This window comes from Alosa alosa, chromosome 24 (assembly GCF_017589495.1).
Source record: "Alosa alosa isolate M-15738 ecotype Scorff River chromosome 24, AALO_Geno_1.1, whole genome shotgun sequence".
NCBI lineage: Eukaryota > Metazoa > Chordata > Actinopteri > Clupeiformes > Clupeidae > Alosa > Alosa alosa.
Genome location: NC_063212.1, coordinates 7013470 through 7032855, shown reverse-complemented (window position 1 = coordinate 7032855; position 19386 = coordinate 7013470). Strand labels below are relative to the sequence as shown.

General features: G+C 39.8%; 3 protein-coding genes across 5 annotated transcripts in view; 2 read left to right on the top strand and 1 right to left on the bottom strand.

The window, feature by feature from the left end:
- Positions 1-1116, top strand: part of rnf180a (ring finger protein 180a) — a 13472-nt gene extending 12356 nt beyond the window's left edge. Inside the window, exon 5 of the mRNA XM_048235839.1 lies at positions 488-1116. Within this exon, the coding sequence (XP_048091796.1) occupies positions 488-690 (203 nt within the window). The 3' untranslated portion in view covers positions 691-1116. The remainder of the gene's footprint in view (positions 1-487) is intronic.
- A 351-nt stretch (positions 1117-1467) lies between these two features.
- Positions 1468-6693, bottom strand: LOC125289630 (snake venom 5'-nucleotidase-like). 3 transcript variants are annotated; one of them, XM_048236582.1, is made up of 8 exons: positions 6516-6693; positions 5916-6067; positions 5114-5697; positions 4687-4834; positions 3821-3986; positions 3450-3597; positions 2635-2818; positions 1468-1785 (listed from the first exon to the last, which is right to left on the bottom strand). In XM_048236582.1, exons 1-8 carry the CDS (start codon positions 6662-6664, stop codon positions 1694-1696), a joined length of 1623 nt encoding a protein of 540 aa, XP_048092539.1. In that variant the 5' UTR covers positions 6665-6693; the 3' UTR covers positions 1468-1693. The 3 variants fall into 3 exon arrangements, with proteins under 3 accessions (XP_048092539.1, XP_048092540.1, XP_048092541.1); XM_048236583.1 differs by having other exon boundaries at positions 3821-3924; positions 4706-4834; XM_048236584.1 differs by lacking the exon at positions 1468-1785 and having other exon boundaries at positions 2673-2818; positions 3509-3597.
- Positions 6694-7347: 654 nt separating this feature from the next.
- rgs7bpa (regulator of G protein signaling 7 binding protein a) lies at positions 7348-16292 on the top strand. The gene is made up of 6 exons (XM_048236356.1): positions 7348-7562; positions 9569-9735; positions 11889-12019; positions 13038-13182; positions 13713-13783; positions 14619-16292. Exons 1-6 carry the CDS (start codon positions 7434-7436, stop codon positions 14708-14710), a joined length of 735 nt encoding a protein of 244 aa, XP_048092313.1. The 5' UTR covers positions 7348-7433; the 3' UTR covers positions 14711-16292.
- Positions 16293-19386: the final 3094 nt, after the last annotated feature.

The window sequence follows — 19386 nt, the reverse complement described above, 5'->3', positions numbered from 1 at the left end:
GATTTGATTTTGTACTGGATGAACTCTTGCATCCTGGTTTTCGTCCAGCTCTTTGTGTTGCAATGTTTTCTTTCCAGACATTCCTTTGTCCTAACCACCAGACCAACACACTGACTAACACAAAAGCACTTTCACACAAAAGGATTATCAATAATGAAAAGGCCCTTAGGTGTGAGCATCTAGGCAGAAACAACCAAGCTAACTTGCCAGGGGAAGACTTAAATGTAACAATTACACAAAGCAAACCAACCTTTTCAGTCCCAGCTACAACTGCAGCAATATATAACATGAGAAATACAATCAAGCACACACTGATGGGACTGCATTTGTCTACAAGAGCAGCATATATAAAGTAGAAAAATATCCAGAAGTCAACTGCAGTCACAGTGAAGAACATATTAGTCTGAACTGATACAGTAACTGGGACTCAAACATGGACGCCACCTTCCCCATCAATGTGTAATGAGAATTCCTCCCGCCCTTCCAGGGTTCCAGAGACAGGCCAGCCCAATTGGCAGGCGTCAGTTTCCTCATGGCGGCTACCGTCTCGATGCGCTGGACTTTGAGGATGATTCACGCGGCTGGCGTTTCGACATGGACATGGTCATCATCTACATCTACTCTGTCAACTGGGTCATCGGCTTCATCGTCTTCTGCTTCCTCTGCTACTTCTTCTTTCCATCCTCCTAAAGCCGGGCACACACTGTGCATTTTTTTTTTGGGCCATTTCAAATATCGGCAAAATTAGCAAGTACATTTAGGATGCTAAAAACTGCCATTGACATAATTTTGAAAATGCATCTGTTTAGGCTACATTAACTTGATTCTGAGTAAAAATGTCTTTGCACATGTATAAAACAAACCCATATTTGTTTGATTATAACAAACTAATCTTTTATTGACTTAAGGACTTGCAGAGGAAACTTTTAATGAAATTCTACTGAAAGACGAGATCCATCTTAAATCCATATTCAAATGTTTTGATAAACAGTTCCCCTCTTGCTGTCATAGTAAAATTTATCTTTGAATCATGTTTGATATTTTTAATTGCATGCATAATTTCTTCCTGTAAAATCTGAATATCAATTTTGTGTGCCTTGTACCTGCAGGTGTTTTCCAACGATAGTTTATTTTGTTATTATATCTGCTATAATAATGGCATTCATATTTTCACTTTTTATACATTTTTATATAAAACAAAATTTGTTGTAAAATGACTTTCAATTGCCTGTTGACAAAACAACTACAACATATTAAGCATTTACTATCAATACTTTTAGATATAAGTACCACAACCATACACTCATACTTTACCATTGTTAAATCAAGAGCACTTTCCCAACTCTTTTTCCAATGGGATCACTGATTCAAGAAACAGATTCTGGCAACATACAGCAATGAGATAACAGTCAACAACATAATCAGAATGTTCCATTTTAATGCACATTTGCCATTCAAATAGTTCACAAGATTTAACATACAACTTAATTAAATACAAATATCTGTATCCAGGAAGATACAGGTGATACAGGATATATTACGTATAACTTTACTATATAAATACATGTACATAAAAAATACATGTTTTCACCTGTACAGCTAGAAATAATAAGCACTGTCTAATAAGTAAGTAGCACATGTGCTGCTGGCTATGTCTACAACATGAAGGTGGCTAGTGTCCTCCATAGCTGTGTTATTCTGACTGACTCTCGGTGTGGATGTGAAATACTCTGCCCTCCACCCCAGGCACCATGGCCACAGGGACGTCAGCGCTGCGCTCAATGGCTGCACGAGGACAAGCGTGAGAAGATCAGAAAGTCAGAAAACTGACTTCTTAAAGGAAAATTCCGGTATTTAGCACTTTGAGTCCCTTTTCTGGTTTGTTTTAAATGAACTAGAGTGGTCACCAAAATTTTGACGATTGGTCCCGTCTCGACTTTTCTGACTCGTTTTGAATTGCCTTTACTGCTTCAGAGTGGCTGCCTAACAGGCATGCACAAACATATCCTTAAAACAACCCTTAACGTTCGTTTTCAAAACTGTGTAACTCACCGAGTGGTTAGTGATTATCAAAATCAAATATATCGGCGCAATGTATGATTTCCAGCTGTTTTATTTGCTATTGTGGAACTATTTTTTCCTCACAACACCTCACAACCGCGTATAAACTTCTGTTCAATATTTGAGCCTGAAGCATAGACGGTGGCATAGTAATATCAACGTGCAATGAGTCTTCCAACAGAAATCAATGGGATTTTACAAAATGCCAAATAAAACACGACAGAAACTGTATTTCACTATGCTACTTGTTTTGGAACATCAACGAACACCACTAACCACTCGGTGAGTTGCACAGTTTTGAAAACGAACGTTAAGGGTTGTTTTAGGACATGTTAGAGCATGCCTGTAGGCAGCCACTCTGAAGTAGTCAAAGGCGGAAAAGTCGAGACAGGACCAATCGTCAAAATTTTGGTGTCCACCACTCTAGATCACCCAAAACAAACCAGAAAAGGGACTCAAAGTGCTAAATACCGGAATTTTCCTTTAAGTTAAAAGACCGTAATTACAGTGTCACCAGTTATACAGTAAAAAGGCTCTCTTTTTCAGGCTGGCACGAAGAAGATTGACGTATACCTGTGACTGAGGGGTTACTGGTCACTTTGATGAGACCCATACGATGGCCAGACTTACAGGCCTTGAGGCCTTGAACGATGTTCCCAGACTCAAAATGATTGATGACAATTGTAGAGAGGACCTGAGCGGTTTCTAAGTCACACTTCTGTGGACAGTGTGTAAACATGGAATAGCCATCTTTTCCCTGAAAACAAACACATCAACACACTATCAGCATCTCAGCCACTTACAGTACAGTATGTGAACAGTCTCTAGCATGCAATTTAAGTGGAAGTTCAAGGCTTTTAAACTTCTTCTGTCTGCCACATTGATGGGGCTATGTTGAACAGAGCATCAGAGTTGTCTCTGTTAAAGGAATACGGCAACTGTTTGGGAAAAAGGTAATTTACTGTCTACCTCAGGGTTAGATAAGAGGATACATACCCTTCTTCTCTGTGTGTGCAATAACCCTGACATCATAAGCCTAGCTTAGCATAATTCACTGGAAGTGGGTTAGACCAGCTCCCTTTTAGCTATAAGCTAACTGGTCTAACCCTTCAATCATGATGATTGGCCCTGTTTTGTCCCGATGGTGTCCTGTGTCTCCAGTAAATGTCTTTTCCATTTCAAACACACACCACCAATTTATCATCATTTGAAATGTCTACTTCAGCAGTTATGCATATGATAACTTGTCCATTAATCTGCACCTATGAGTGTTTACTAAGGGGCACAGCATGGTTTGTACAATCTTATTTTGAGCCAACAGTAAGAATGTTGGTTTCAAGTTCTTTGAATTTGGAGACTGGGCAAAAAGAGACCATTATCTTTGGTACCTTTGTTAGATATTCCTTCATCGCAACTAGATATTTTTTGTCTCGTTCTAGATTGTGACCTTGTATCCTGATACTTCTGGCAATAACCCTGCTTCCAGGCTGGCGATTGGGATCAAAGCCAAACTGTATTCCAGCAACTTGCAGAAACCTAGAACAGTCATAATTGTATTTTACTGCAACAACTGGCCATAGTACCAATGGCACAGCACTTGATAAATGTTACCAAAAGCCTAATTTACATGATACAAGTTCAGTTTAATGACCATGTTACTTGGTGCTTTACAAAAAGCCACATCTACTCACCAACTGTAATTGCCAACCAATAGATGTAAGATGTTTTACTTGTGAACTTTCACACTGTTGTGATTTACCTTCCATCCAGGGCAGGGTATCTGCTGACTGCGTTTTCCAGGCACTCATAAAGTTGCTGTCCAGTGGCTTCCACCACCAGAACTAGATCCTTCATGGGCAGAATCTGCAACAGGTCACGCATGGTCAGTTCACCGGCAGGGTGAAGGCGGTCAGAACGCAGAGTTCCTGTCAAGAACAGCCAAAGTTCTCTTATTACATACAAGGTTTATTACCCTCTCCGAATAGACTACAGATGTGAAATCACAATACATCAAAAAATGTCCTGATAAAAAAAATGATCAAATATAATTTTGGCATTCCAAAATAACATTTGCCAACCAATAGATGTAAGATGTTTTACTTGTGAACTTTCACACTGTTGTGATTTACCTTCCATCCAGGGCAGGGGTATCTGCTGACTGCGTTTTCAGGCACTCATTGCTGTCCATTCAATTATGTCAGTTGGAAGGCGGTCAGAACGCCAGAGTTTTCAAGAACAGCCAAAGTTCTCTTATTACATACAAGGTTTATTACCCTCTCGAATAGACTACAGTCAAAAATGTCCTGACAAAAAAAATGATCAAATATAATTTTGGCATTCCAAAATAACATTTAGCTGTACTTTTTGGATTCAATTATGTGGTTTACTGGTAGACATATCAATCATCCACATAGTATGTATTCCGGAATAAAATGGACCTGCTGATATAATTTTTCATCTCATTGACAATAATGATTTCCATACTTGTCTTATGGAATCTCTGATTTCTTACTTTTCAACAGCCTACTCATCAACTCAGCCTACCATCAAAAACCCACATACAGTAGTTCTATCACTTCAAATAACAGTTAATACACAAGCTACGCAAGCTAAGTTAATATAAACCTGAATTCAACAATGCCACCTCTGCATGAGTGGCCTCCAGCATGGCATTGGTGATGAGATTGCCAAGGTTGCATTCTCTGTGTCGAACTGTTGCACAACGACCATCTAAGTCCACGTCAGTGTGGCAGAGCACATCCTCGAGCATGTACTGAAACAAAGTGGGTTGCATTGTTTTAATTCCATAGTCACCATATGGTCAAGTGTTCCCTGAAATACCAAAACAATCGCTAAATCAACAAATACACTTCCTCTTTAAAATATTAAAACCTTCGAATGACCACTTGTGTGCAATTAAATACAAATGTCCTTATCTATTTTTTTGTTTGGTCCTGATAATATCAGCAGCCACAGCTTTTGTGACTTACAATGTGGATTTTTTTGTAAAAAAAAAAAAAAAAAATACTCTTTAATACCTATTACAACTCACCTGTATGTTATCATTATATGTGTCCACAATGCTTTTGATCCCTTGGTCTTCCTCTATAACATTTGTAATATCTATTCTATCAACACTGTACTCATAAGTCAATTCAGCCTTCCTCTTGATATCAACTCTTGACAAATGTCTGAAATCAGATCCACTCTTTACTATCCAGATACCACTCACTTCACGAACCCCATACTCATGATCATGGCCTCCAAGTATGAGGTCCAGCCCTTTGGCCTCTGTGGCCAGCCGGATATCATTGGACCATCTCATGTGAGTGAGAGCAATGACCAGCTCAGCTCCGCTCTCTCTAAGCTCCTTAGAAAGACGATCAGCAGTCACAACATAGTCAATGAAATCAATGTTGACCTTGTCTATGGTACCCAAAGTGTCCAGCCACTCTTCCTCAACTAGCCCCATGATGCCAATTCGGAGCCCGTTCCATTCAATGATGCGGCTTTCGATGCCATGACCCAAAGTCTGTGAAGTGAATTTATCATAGACATTGCTGAGAAACCAAGGGAAGTTCGTTTGTGTCCTCACTTCCTCCAGCTTATCAACGCCAAAATCAAACTCATGGTTTCCTGAAAATGAGGGGAAATACACAACAGTTAACAACTAGACTTAATTTATATTTTCACTGATGGAAAAAAGCCAGAACTGAAGTATGGACAAGTTGATGTAGGCCTACATGTCTGACATTTCAAGTTTGATAAAAAAAAAAAATGTTGGTGTTTTTCATTTCCCCTTTTCTAAATATTTTTGTTAGGCTAGTTTATGGCTTAACAGTTAACATACTTACCATACACCGCACAATGAACCCTGAGCTCATTGAGAATATCTATCATGTGTCTTCCTTTTGTAATTGTGCTAAGAAGAGATGGACTTAAACAGTCACCACTAAAAACAATAAATGGATTCAAATGTTGGAATTCCTTTAATGCTGTTGCAAACCTGGAAGAGAGTGGGAAAATTGTGTGATCACAACACCGCACTGAACAACTGATAACACTTCATTCATTCATAGTATGTGTTCCTTTGGAGAATTCATAAATTTGCTTACTAACAAAACAGACATTGCTATCCTTCATTCTTATGGCTCTTCAACTAGCTACATTAACGTTAGCTATGTTAGCTAGGGATAATAGGACAAATTACCAGTGTTGACAGGCCTACTTAGCAAATATGAAATATGAAAGATGAACAATCCTCAGGCTACTAACGAATGACAATCATATAAAAACAGTCCAAGACAGTCAATGGTGAGGTGAGTAGCCTAAGCATTGTTCAGTAGCTTTAGCTACTAGGCCTAAAGTCACTTTAACATTGCATTAAACTTGATCATAACCTAAGTATGCCATAATAGCTAACGTTGTCTTCACGCAAATGGAAATGATACTACCTTGCAGCTCCACCAACTGGTTCATCTGATCTTGCCTCTATTTCGTAAACATCGTTAAAATGCAAAATAGTGATTTTAGCTCCAAGCTCCACTACAGGACAGCGAAATTTGCTTTCTGGGATCTGTGCCATCACATAATTGTCAGACATTGCTCTCGACCTATCTTGCTAATTGCAAAACTTTGTAGAACTGTTGACGTTACTATGGAGATCCTGCATAGACTAATTTCAGTGGTTAGTCTCGAAATGGCTATCATTTATTTTCACTTTAGAAAATTTGAAAATGTTTTGGTAGCCTTAGCCTATCTCTAAAGTCTCTGGTCTTACAAATCTAGCCAATCAATAAGAAAGAAAATATTTTATCTTAGCAAAACCTTAAACTTGAATGAAGATAAAAGGTAATCAGAGAGAAAGAGAGAAAACATCTATTTATGAATCTCTTTATGCACGCGGGCTTTTCAATAGACAATACCATAGAATCAACCAGCTGTGTGGGGCAGGTGTCTGTTTAATGAAAGGGAATGATGCGCATAAGAAATAATCAAGCTGATTTGTAGTTTCTATTATCCTATTGGTACAGATCATCCTTTCAGTAGATTTTGAAGATGCTGTTGCCTTTAAACGTCTAGATATCTCTGCGCTACGCGTGGACGATGCTACACAAGACATTCCACTTAGAAACGGGTCTCTGCTGAAGTGAAGGTGACTCGCCTCGGAGTCGTGGTGATGCAGAGAGGAGCTGCGAGAGCTTCAGTGGTCCTGCGCGCTACGGGTTACTAAGGAAAACACTCGCTGTAACATCTTAACAGGCTACAACATCGCTGTGTAACATAGAAAGAGTTGCTACAACATACGCGGATACAGGACAAATTGACAGCGTGTTCCACATCAAAGGGATTAAAGCGTTAGATGCGTATGCATGAGTTCTGCATCGAATGGGCGCAAGAACCGCCCCAGATCAGCCGGGAATATTTTTCAAATAAGCAAGCCTCCGTACTCGGAGCGCAAGGATAGCGAAGCTCAATGCGCCGTTGGAGACTGCAGAATGGTAGGTATGCGTGCGACATAATAGTTTTCCCTGTGGTCCATTACCTTTCCTGTGTTTAGGCTACGTGTTGGCCAACTAATTGCGTTAAAAGATGATGCAAAATGATAATGAACAGAACACTGTGAAAATGTATTAGGGTAAGCTACGTATTTGCAGTCGAGCATGCATGACATTTGTGCTTTCCATGTTGTAAATGGCTCACATCAGCCTGTTGTCATGGGTTATCATTGCACCCGTATAGGCTAATTGAAATGGCCTTACTTATGTCTTTGCCTTATGAGTAGCCCTGGCCTATTTAACAACATAAAGCTCTATAACATTAGTCATCAGTTGATGTTGTTCAATAGAGATAAAGAGGTAGATTATATTCCCATCGCAAACTGTATTGTATGTGACAGGGACTGGCTGTGAAGTATCCCTCAAACTAGCCATGGGACAACAGCAAATCTGTTCTGTTTCATCATTTTTTCTACATGCGGCTCCTTCTGAGGATTTATTTTCTGTTGCCTAAACGCAATCTTAATTTGTAGGGCTCCTGAACTAGGCTATATCACAGAATATGCTCAGTTCATACCAGAAATAAAAGTCCACTGCATTTGAACTTATTTCATATTGATGCCAATAGCAATTCATTGCATAGCACAAAAGCTCACAGTTGTTAACACCAGCTGCTAGTTCTGTGTTTGGCTTGTGGCCTCTTTCAAAGAGTTAGAGATAAATTAGTGCTCCACTGGCCGCTATATGGTGCCCATATCCACAGCTGAAAGGTATGAAAGGCCAATAACTGCCCTGGGCTTGACATGTAGTGGATTCTGTTTCACTTAAGTTGCATGCCACCAACATTGCAATTTACACTGAGCATTGACATTTTCACCAATAACTGTGTATGTTTTTCTCTCCCCTTTAATTGGTTGTTTCTCAAACTGAATAGACTATGTTTGTTATACATATTTCTGAACTTTTTAGGAATGTATGGCTACCTTTTGCCTATTTTGAACAGGGTCATCTAACAAACAGACAGTTCCACTTAATTTGGAAGTTTCGGGTTTTTTATTTATTTACTCAGTTGAGTCGAAACATAAATATAGGCCATAGCCTATATGTTGTACTACTCTGAGGCCCACATAGAGGATGAGGATTTGGAGGGATAGCCTCAGCCACTTGGCATCTAAGTTGGCCGCCTCCATCTGTAAAAATGGCGTCTTACAGCCTTTCACTTTGCCACATTTTCACAAACAAACCACATGGATGACATCATTTGTGGCCATCTCCAATGAGCCACCTAATTGGCTTGTTTATGAAAATGTGCCCGAAAATGAGCCTCGTTCAAACATCATTTTTATAGATTAAGTACATTTTTGGCTGAAATAGCTAGCCTAGCATCGGCCATTGAAATGAATAGGGATGATACTTCCTCCCTGTGTCCAGTTTCTCCATGGGCACACCGTTGCAGCTGCACTCTCTTGACCCATGCAACAATCTACAACTGACAAAATAAGAGGAATGCAGTTCAATAAAAAAATATATCTGAGACATATGTGTCAAAGGAGTAAATTACATTAGAAAATGTAGAGCTGCCTATCTTCTAGTGGTAGATGGTAATTGTATTGCTTATATACAATGAATGGCTCCAAATCTGAGTTACATGCTCACATTGTCCTGACTGCCGAGTTGTCATCGGATGTCTGTCTGGCCAAAGTCCCTGATCAGAGACAATGACAAAATCATAATATCAGAAATATATTTATGCTTCTTTACACTGAACATTTATAGAAATTCAAATACTAAACTAATCAACACATGAATTTTGTGAAAAGGAGATTACAGTTTGAAAGGTAAGCTGTTCATAACTAGGGTTTTATATTCCAAAAAGCTTTAACTTTATTTTCCATCTTGCTAGCAGGTCAAGGAGTGCAACCTTTAAGTGTAATAATTAGATGGTGTGCACTTTGCCACAGTGACTGTAATTCTTTATCACTCTCAATCTTTTGTCTTTTCCTCTTCAGATTGTCCAGGAGTTCAATACCCTTGTGGCACTGTATCGCGAACTAGTCATCTCTATTGGAGAGCTGTCAAGGGATTGCCCCAGTCTTCGAGCAGAGATGCATAAGACACGCATTAAGGGCTGTGAGATGGCACAAACCGCACACCAGCGCTTAACAGCCATATCCTGGTAAATAAATAATAATTTGAATGGCAATAATTGTAATATCTGCTTTGTTGGTTAGTCCATATATAATCTGAAATTGACACAACAGTGCATACACCAGTGGCACTGTTGGCATTGTTATACCAAAGTGATTTATGGAAACAAGAGTTTGTTTACATATCTTTAAAAGAACACACACACACACTCTCTCTCTCAAAAAACACACTTAGTACTTGGATTATGTTGCTCTTGGAGTCTGAAAGTCTGTGGTATACTATAGATGCATCACCACTAAATTTATCAAATGAGACACATACAAATGTTATCTCCATCTATTTAATGGAACTGCATGTATAATTCAACTATCAGCTTGTCTGTACCTTCACTGGAGCATATGCGGTCATTCTTCCGACAGCACTTTGCCATTCAATCTGCAAACATCGTAGAGGCCTTTTCTCCCACCGCCGGTCTTCTTCAATTACACATGGCCATTATGAGGATCTACCACCAAACATTTTCTTCCTCCTCCTTAAAAGCTCTCTGTAATGATTGCTGTCAATGTAGGGATTTTTTCTATGCTGTGGAAGTTATTGGGTTCCCGCCTATCTCTCCTCTCATCTAGCAAAAGCAAGACTCAGTGTCGCCTCTTTGAAAGCGTTGCACAAAACGAGGTTCATGAAAACTGATGTTTATGAGATTTATGATAACTGCCATTCTCACAGATGATGTGGGCGGAAATAATCAAATGACATGTTAATGGAGTACTGTAGAGGAAGCCATAGACACTGTGCTAATTCAGTTTTGGCTCACCCTTACAAATTAGCCACTGTCATTGTTCTTGTTTGTTGTTTGTTTGTTGGCAGTGTCAAGAGTTGCAGACTGCTTTTTTTGCATGGATCAAAAGCATATTTGTTTTTCAAAATTTAGTAATCTGAATTTATTCCCAACTGTCAAAAAGCCTAAAAGTATGCACACTTTTGTGATGTTGCCAAAAATAATCTTATTAGCATTCAAATCCTCTGGCAAGGCACATAGTCTGTGAATAACGTATCTGCTGTAATTAGCATTTTCCCATCATTTAGCAAATGCGTGACACTGTGTAGAAGTCTTTGCCATATGCATACTAGATGTTACAAAAGAGAAGTAGCACAATTGAAGAGAAAGTAGTTGAAGTTAGCTGAACATTTTTATCATCAAATTTCATCTTAATGACCTTGAATGGCTTAGAACGCATCAGACAGAAAATTGTTGAAAAACCATGTTTGATTTCCTGGGAAGAACCACAAGATTTTTTAGTCTTGATAACTGCAGTTATGGAACTTAGTTTTGCAGATTTATTTATTACCACTGACACAAGCTAGGACTCAATACCCGCACAATGCAGTGTGAGGCTCATTTTGTTGAAAATATCACTTGTATTATGAAATGCCAAGTGTGGTTAATTTTTTATGATGTCAGAATGTGAATTTTGTCACATATTACATTTTTTAGATCAGTGTGCATTAATCATGTTCCGGCAGATGAAAAAAAAAACCTATAGGCCCATAAACTATTAACGCACTTTGAATAATTCACCAGGACCAGTGCCACGTTGCCATACATGAAGGGTGCGGCTTAGTCCATAAATAACCTCACTATGCCGAGAAACATCCAGGAAATGGAAGAGGTTAGGATCAAATCCTGAGTAGTCTCTGCTTATTAGGAATGCTTCCAAAATTAGTGTGAACTGTTGGACTCAGGAGAGTCAATGGCCCCTCCACAAAGTTTCATCTTTATTGAGCTCTCTAAAATATCATGGTAGGCTGTCACGTTTTACTCACATCTAATTCTATTTTTATTTCATCACTTAAAGTAGACCAGCATTTTTATAAACAGTTTGTAAGTGTCTACAGAGACTGATTTGACAGAAAGTCAGGAATTATATTTCCCATAAACCTTAATTATATTTGTAGAAAACTGACATATGATAAACAAGTTTCTGCATCAAAGTATGACACTAAACATTATACGGAGAGGAGCTGGCTGAAGTACAACCTCTGTCCAGATTACTGTAGGTGGTATTGTGAAGCCCACTACAGACAGTATCATGATGGAGATGACCTGATTTTGTACCACTACTGCCTTATCCCCCCCCCCAACTCACACCACCCTACTGCCCTCCGTTCACCCTCCTGCAGCCCAGAGGATGGTGAGATCCAGCCGGAGATCTGCAGGCTCTTCATCCAGCTGCAGTGCTGCCTGGAGATGTACATCACGGAGATGCTCAAGTCTGTCTGTCTGCTGGGGTCCCTGAAGATCCACAGGAAAGGTCAGGAGGTGGCCTCTGCAATGCTGGAGTCACAAGAAAAAAAACAGTATCAAAATGGCATGTTTTAAATGGCAATCAATCATGAATAGATTCATCTTCAGTGTTAAAATAAATGGTAACACTTTATTTTAATGTGTCGCTGTTACAGTGTACCTACCTAATTAGGTACAGTGGTACAACCTGTGTAACAACATGTACTATCAGGTACTATCATTGTACTTGCATTATATATTTGTGGGTAACTACCTATATATAGTTGTTACATTGTAATACTGAGTGCTTTTACAAAACTTTGCCAATTTGCCTAAATTTTCATCAGAGGCAAAGAGCTGACCTGAGACCTGCTGGATGGGGTAAATCTGGTACATGTTGTTACACAGGTTGTACCACTGTACCTAATTAGGTAGGTACACTGTAACAGCGACACATTAAAATAAAGTGTTACCAAATAAATCTGGCCATTTAAGATTCAAATGGTTTGGATTTGGCATCAGGTGTCTTGTATTGGCAAGGATGCACTGAGTAATTATTTTTGTATTATCACACAACTGTTTTGTCTAGTCTATCTACTGTAGATATCATAGATATTAGTTACGTGCCGTTTTGGATGGATGTTGATCTGTTTGGGAATAGCTGTATTAGCTGGAAATACCAGAAGCTCAGTTTGGGAGAGAATGAGCTGAAGGTGCAGTCTTTCACCCAATCCCTGAGGCGTGCAGAAATCCTAGCAGAAATAGCGGTCAGTGTTCAGGTGGGAAAAACAGGTAAATAACAGTGATAGGCCAATCTGTGGGAGGGAATGATCTCACCTAAGGAAGTGGTGTAAATGGAGAACAGAAAGGGCCCAAATACTGACCCCTGAGGTACACCTGTGGTGAGGTTGTGAGACTTTGATACCTGTCCTTGCCAAGTCCTTGTCAATGAATAAACCACCGTAGCATGCAAACCATTTAAGAGCTTTCCCAGAAAGGGAAAGGGAGGGAATGCATGATTTTCAAATTGATCATACTCACTGTAGGTCAGACTTCCTCTGCTCTCCAAAGGATGGATAGCAAAGTGGAGGACACCTCAGATATCCCCATCTTAGAGGACACGTCCTCATCTCCTGTGGAAAGCTCGCAGGCTGGCCTCCTCGTAGCCACGGACATCGACAACTCAGAAAGGTATTGATGCTGATGTTTTTTCGCGGGATACAGCACCACGAAGATGTTAACAATATAATGAATTGTTTTATGCACATTTAAAAAAAAGCCATGTATTAACTGCCCTTGTGTATTAACCACAGTGCCCAATAGCCCAATAAAGACGATTGAAGAAAATAAATGCATTCCCATGTATAGCACACCTCCATGTATTAACCTCATAGCTGAAACAATTTAGCAAAATCATTACATAAACCTTGGTTACTAGTTGGGGAATTATGGTATCTCTGCTGAAAGTGGTTACTTGATGTCAGCAATGGGTCGTTATAGTTATAATTTGTGTAGTAATACACTTTATTTGGGTTTTGGAGCAATGCTTTTGCCTCCAAAATACTGGGAAGTCACTTCTACCCACACAGACAGCTATTGCTGTAATTTCCTGCCTGTTAACTGAGGTTTATACATTGATTTTGGGAAATTTGCAGAACACTGTCCTGCAGTTTATACACTATGTGGCTATTACACAGGAAATTACTGTATTATTGTTACAGGGACATGAGAGAGATGAAGAACCTTCTAAGCAAACTCAGGGAGACAATGCCTTTACCACTCAAGAACCAAGGTACACTGTTTCAGTCTCTTTCATGTCAAGTGCATCATACAATCATGCCTACTTGAGTCTTTCATATCCCGTACAGTGTGGCCACATTATAGATTGGGTAAACCCAGCCCGATCTAGCCACATTATATAATTCCATATGACCATACATTTGAATCTCTATTTCTCAACACCATTTTAGAGACATGTGATTAGTAGTTTCATAACCAGCCTAGTTCCTTTGTAATGTCTATTTAAGATAAAACTCCTATGATGTTTGGTTGTAGAACCATTCATCCCCTGGGCCACAAAGAAAATAATCCTACAGCCCTTGTGAGCCTTTTGTCCACTCCATGTTTACTATTTTCAAGGTTTAAGAAAATGCAATATTTTTAAATTCGTTTAATCTACACTTTATACAGTGACACCATCATTCCTTTACAGATTAGGTTGAGGCTAGTATAGGACATATTAGGGCTGCACAATTTTGCAATTAATCTTTTTTTAATCAAATGTTTTTTTAATCAAAATCACAATTTGAACAAATGCAATTAGCTAATCCCAAAAGTTGCAATTACTCGTGCAGTTACCAACTCTGGTTAATCTAACCACATATTTTTTTATATTCACGTCATCCTCCTTGTGTTACGGACAGTGAAACTCACCTATCAGGTGTAATGTGCTGTGCGTCTCATGCCCTAGGCTTGTCAGAAAAATCAAGATATTTTCCCAAAATCGTGCAGCCCCAGGACATGTCCACAGACAGCTGGCAACCTGGTAGCAGAACATTTCACTTTGAGGTCATTGCCATGGATATGCTATTTTCAACCCTTTCCGCTCTTGTCGATCTTGTGCACAGATGACAGCAGCTTGCTGAACCTGACTCCCTATCCACTGGTTAGACAAAGAAAGAGGAGATTCTTCGGGCTGTGTTGCCTCGTCTCAAGCTAAGCGGCCCTTCCAGACACAGCAGGATAATAACAACATCCTCAATAATCCTTTAGCACTTGCCACTCCTCACTCAGTATACAGTATACTGCCATCTCCTGTGCTTTTTTTCTCTGCCTATCTCATTTTTAAACTATACAAACATAACTGTAATATAGCAAATAGTCCAAAACAAATAGTCATTAACTTAAATGTAGTATGTTATTGCTGTTGAATGAAAGCCGTTCATTTCTGAAAGAGGAAAGAAAAGACTGTCTGCATTTAAGCATTAGTGATGTGATACAGGCAAGCAGGAAGTATTCATATTGCAATTGGGATGTGTTCATAATCAAATTGATTTTTCATTGAACATCCAGATAAGACTTGCTAGATTTTAGGGTTATGCGTGAGAAAGAGTCACAACTAAGTCTGTCATCATTTTGATATTTATTCTTTAGGACTCTGACATTTAAATATCTCCCCACATCATAATTATGATGAATGTTTTCATTAGACTAAGTTGATTGATTGACTGCGATGGATTAAAAATGGACCAAACTAATTTCAAATGCAGGTGACAACAGAACTCTGCTACTAAAGCCTAAAGGCAACCAAATGTACTCAACCTATGTTTAGCCAGCTCATGTGCAATATCAGTGACATACACACACCATGAGAGTAACACCTTATTTATTATTTATTATTTTGTAGCCAATGTTTAGACACTGGGAAGTTTTTTTTAATCACGAGGACCATTCAGAATCTTTTAACTTGAATCATACAGTTAGTTCAACAAAATACATGGAACTAAGTGCAATCGCATCTTTCTCCAATATCTGAGACATATCTCCCAGTGTCACACAAACAGTGTGAACTTTGCAAGGTGTGCGCTGCACTACAGTTTATTTGGTTAACTCTCTGTCATAACCCTACTAGGTATCGTGTAGGTGTGAAAACCCTACCAGGCGGTGACTGCAAGTTTGTAACTGTAAGTGTATCATCTGAACGGCACGGCTATGGTTACAATTCCACTCCCAAATTCTGTCATGGCCGAGTTTGTGACGGCAAAGCAGGTGGGAAATGAGCAGCCTCTTCTGAACACTTGAGATGACACAGTGGTAAGGATGCATATTTATAAGCCCAGCGGAACCATTGAGCTGGGCTTTTGAACTCACTGACAGCTCTTAAAAAGGAGGATGAACTGTAAGCCGAACTATGTATGTTTTTTTGTTATTATTATTATTTTATTTTAGCTATACATATACTTTAGTCTTCCATGAACCGAGAACCTGTACGAAGAGTTTTCCTTTCCCACCACTCGGTGAATACAATACCTGCATAGCCTTTGTGTACACACATTAAGTGGTAATAGTGGAGCACTCAAGATTTGTTTGTGTAGAGTCAGTTCAGCAGGTTAGAGGTCTTAGGGGTGACAGGACAGCCTAAACCTGATGCACAGACTGGACGTGCACAGCATGGGTCTTGCTTATTATCAATAACTGCTTCAAATATGTCAAGGCATGGTGTAAAGGTTTCTGTAGTGCAAACAAATGCTCTCTGTCATTTTACATGGGTAATAAAACACTGTTTTTTATTTACAACAGAATCGTGTCCCCTGTCTGTACTTTTTACTGTAGTCACAGTACTACTTACACTTACAATATATTGCTGATTTATTCAGTACATTTATTTAGTAACTTTTGGCTACCACAGTGGTTGCACTGGCCCTTCTGGGGTGGAGATTGCTTTGGAAACTGCTACACTAACCACAGACAATTATAGACAGGTCTAAATGTTCCTCACAGTATAGCATCAGGCCATCAGTGGATGGCAGCACACAGACACACACACACAGGCTCTTGGGACTCGTTGCAGGTGTATGATTACAGCTCTGCTTGCACATGGGTGTGAATTAGGACTGGGCTTCAGCTCCAGTTTTCTAGGTATCCAGGGTGATGCCACAGAGGTCATCAGGGACATGGAGAAACGATCCGGGGGTGGGGGTTCATCCAGTTTGGGAACCTCTACTAGATGGCGTCACTAGAAAGTGAGATAAAGTCTGAGTGTGACTTACTTAAAATAACTCTGGCTATTTTCTACATTTTCCAGAGGTTGGTTGACCACACAAGATGTGTTTACTTAACTGCTTGTTATTGCCACTCTCACCTGTAATCCTTAATTTTCTTCCTTATTCTTTCTAACACCCACAAGCAGATGCTCATAATGATACAAGCAGTCAGGAGGATATTAGAGCAGTGGATTATCAAGTGTCTCCAGGTTCCTCTGCAGCTGCTGGATCAGCCTTTCATGAGAATCTGCACAGAGAGTTGTCTCTGACGACACACAGAGAGAGTTGGAACATTCAAGTGTTCTAAAATGCAACACCACACTGACATTCTAAAATAGCAACACCAGAGCATGGAGTCTCGCTCTCTCATCTTTCACCCATAATACAGAGTAGCATTTCAACAATACCACTCCACTACCACTGTAAGAAACAAACCCATTGTTTCCTGCATGAGCGTGATTGGGTATGTAGTCAGTAGTATCTAGGTCATCTAGGTCAGTTACAGCCATGCTAGGACATGCTATACAGAAACGACATTCAGCTCTAGCCAATGATACATCTCTTGGACTCAGGACAAACTGAGCTGACGGAACTGAAATCTAAATGGTGATAACTGCAAGCTGACACTTTTTTGTTCAGACCACGAAGAACCAGGTCTGAAAGTTTTACTTCTCGGAGACAGCCATTTAAAGGTTAAAAGGAAAATACCTATTAAGTTATGTTAATGTAATGGCACGAATCATACAGTAGGAAGGCCAAGGAAGCCATTTAAATATCTCACCCCTCATAAAATCCAAATGAATGATGGCTATAACATAACACTAGTGAATGTCACAGAAATATTGAATGTTATGTAACATTTTGGAACGTGAGATATGCAGAGGCTCCCAGCCAACTGGAGAATTGTACTCTGTTACTCTGACTCTCCATTTTGAACAGAGTGCACATAAAGATATCAGTCTCCCAGTGCACACTGCAGAACATACACTCACAACAAATACCACTAGAGGTCCTTGTGTCACAGAACTCAGAGACATTCTTTTTGATCTAAGCCAAGCTTTTTGTGATTTAGTGTTCAGTTATATGGGTGTTTTCACATCGCCCCCCCCCCTATTTGATTTAAAACACTATTTTTAATACTATTATAGCATCCTTTAGGGGCCTACAGTTATTGCTATCACAAGGGCTCCATTTGAGGACATTAGAGACACAACTCAAACTGAGTCCGAGTCTGGGGTTTTGTTTATACAACTGCTTCAGGCATGACAGAACGATAGTGTTTCCTCCTGTGTACAGCTGGTGACATCCTAAATGAGAGGAACGCGAGAAATTGTAATGCAGTGTCAATTTATTTGCGTTGGTACTGACAAACAAGTAGCCTGTTACTATGTGTGTTTCTGCCTCTGTGGTGACCGCAGAGTCAAGTCACTTTGTAATGTTGTTTCAGGCATTGGACCAACATGTCCCAAACCCTTCAGCTCAGCCTATATTTCGTTACTGAGATGATATGGTATGCACAACTGCTCTCAAGTGCTTAGCCTAGCTGGCACACACTCCTCACAACTACTTTACCCAAACGTGTGTGAGGGTAGAGGTGATGTGATGGAAATGTGTGGATTTAATCAAAATATTAGGATGCTACAGGGTCAGTAATAACATGCTTTACGCTCTGCGCACCCTCTTAATTAATTTGGCAGATGACCTGGAGGTCAGTGATGGAATACGCAGTAAAGGGGGGGGGGAGGAGGTGTTAGATAGTAGTTTAGTACTGTATTAGACAAAACACTGACCTCCTTGCAGATTCAGAGGATAGACACTGGAGGGAGACAGAGAGCTTCTCTTTGGTTCAATTCTTCCTCTTGGAGACAGTCGAGAATGAACTTGAACAGGCCATCTTATAAATAATTATCAAAGACTCTGCAGAAGGCACTCGGTATTTATGGCGTTATTTGCTTATGTGACTACCGCTGGTCTCTTCGAGGTAGTTGAGTAATTTGGCCCTTAATCTGTACACCAGGGGCACAGCAGAAAATTGTGTTGACATAATTAAAAGCTAATTGAGTTCCATGCAAAGCTTCCTCATTATTTGTTGGCTGTTTGGATAGGCAGGTAATTTATCAGAACAATGTCTTCATGGGTCGCAGCTACCTCTACAATGACACACACAAACACACCAGTTATTGTGTGTGCAAAACACTCACATGTGAGAGGACACACACACATACTTACATCATTTGCTTGTTATGGAGAGGGCATATCTGACTTAAGATGTAAAATATGTCCCTTCTGGGAAGAAAAAAAAAGCTGTAAAAAGGAATGGGCTTTTGGACCAACAGAGCAATTATAGAACAGTGGTGCTGGACATTGGTCATTGGGAGGGCAGCCATGCAAAAAGCTTCCTAACTTGTTTATTAGAAGCTAATAGCCAATCAGAGGCTCAGTCTCACTCCAGGCATCAGTTATCACACAAGGAAAATCACGTCGAACTAAGAACCTGCTGACGCCTAGTCTAGCATGCCACCCTCTTGAGTCTCAGCTAGTTTACCGCTCCTTGTCCCTCCTGCGCAACAAGACCCCTCCAAGGTCACTGAAGTCTCCCCTACCACCCTTCCATGCTGTGGACCTTTCATTG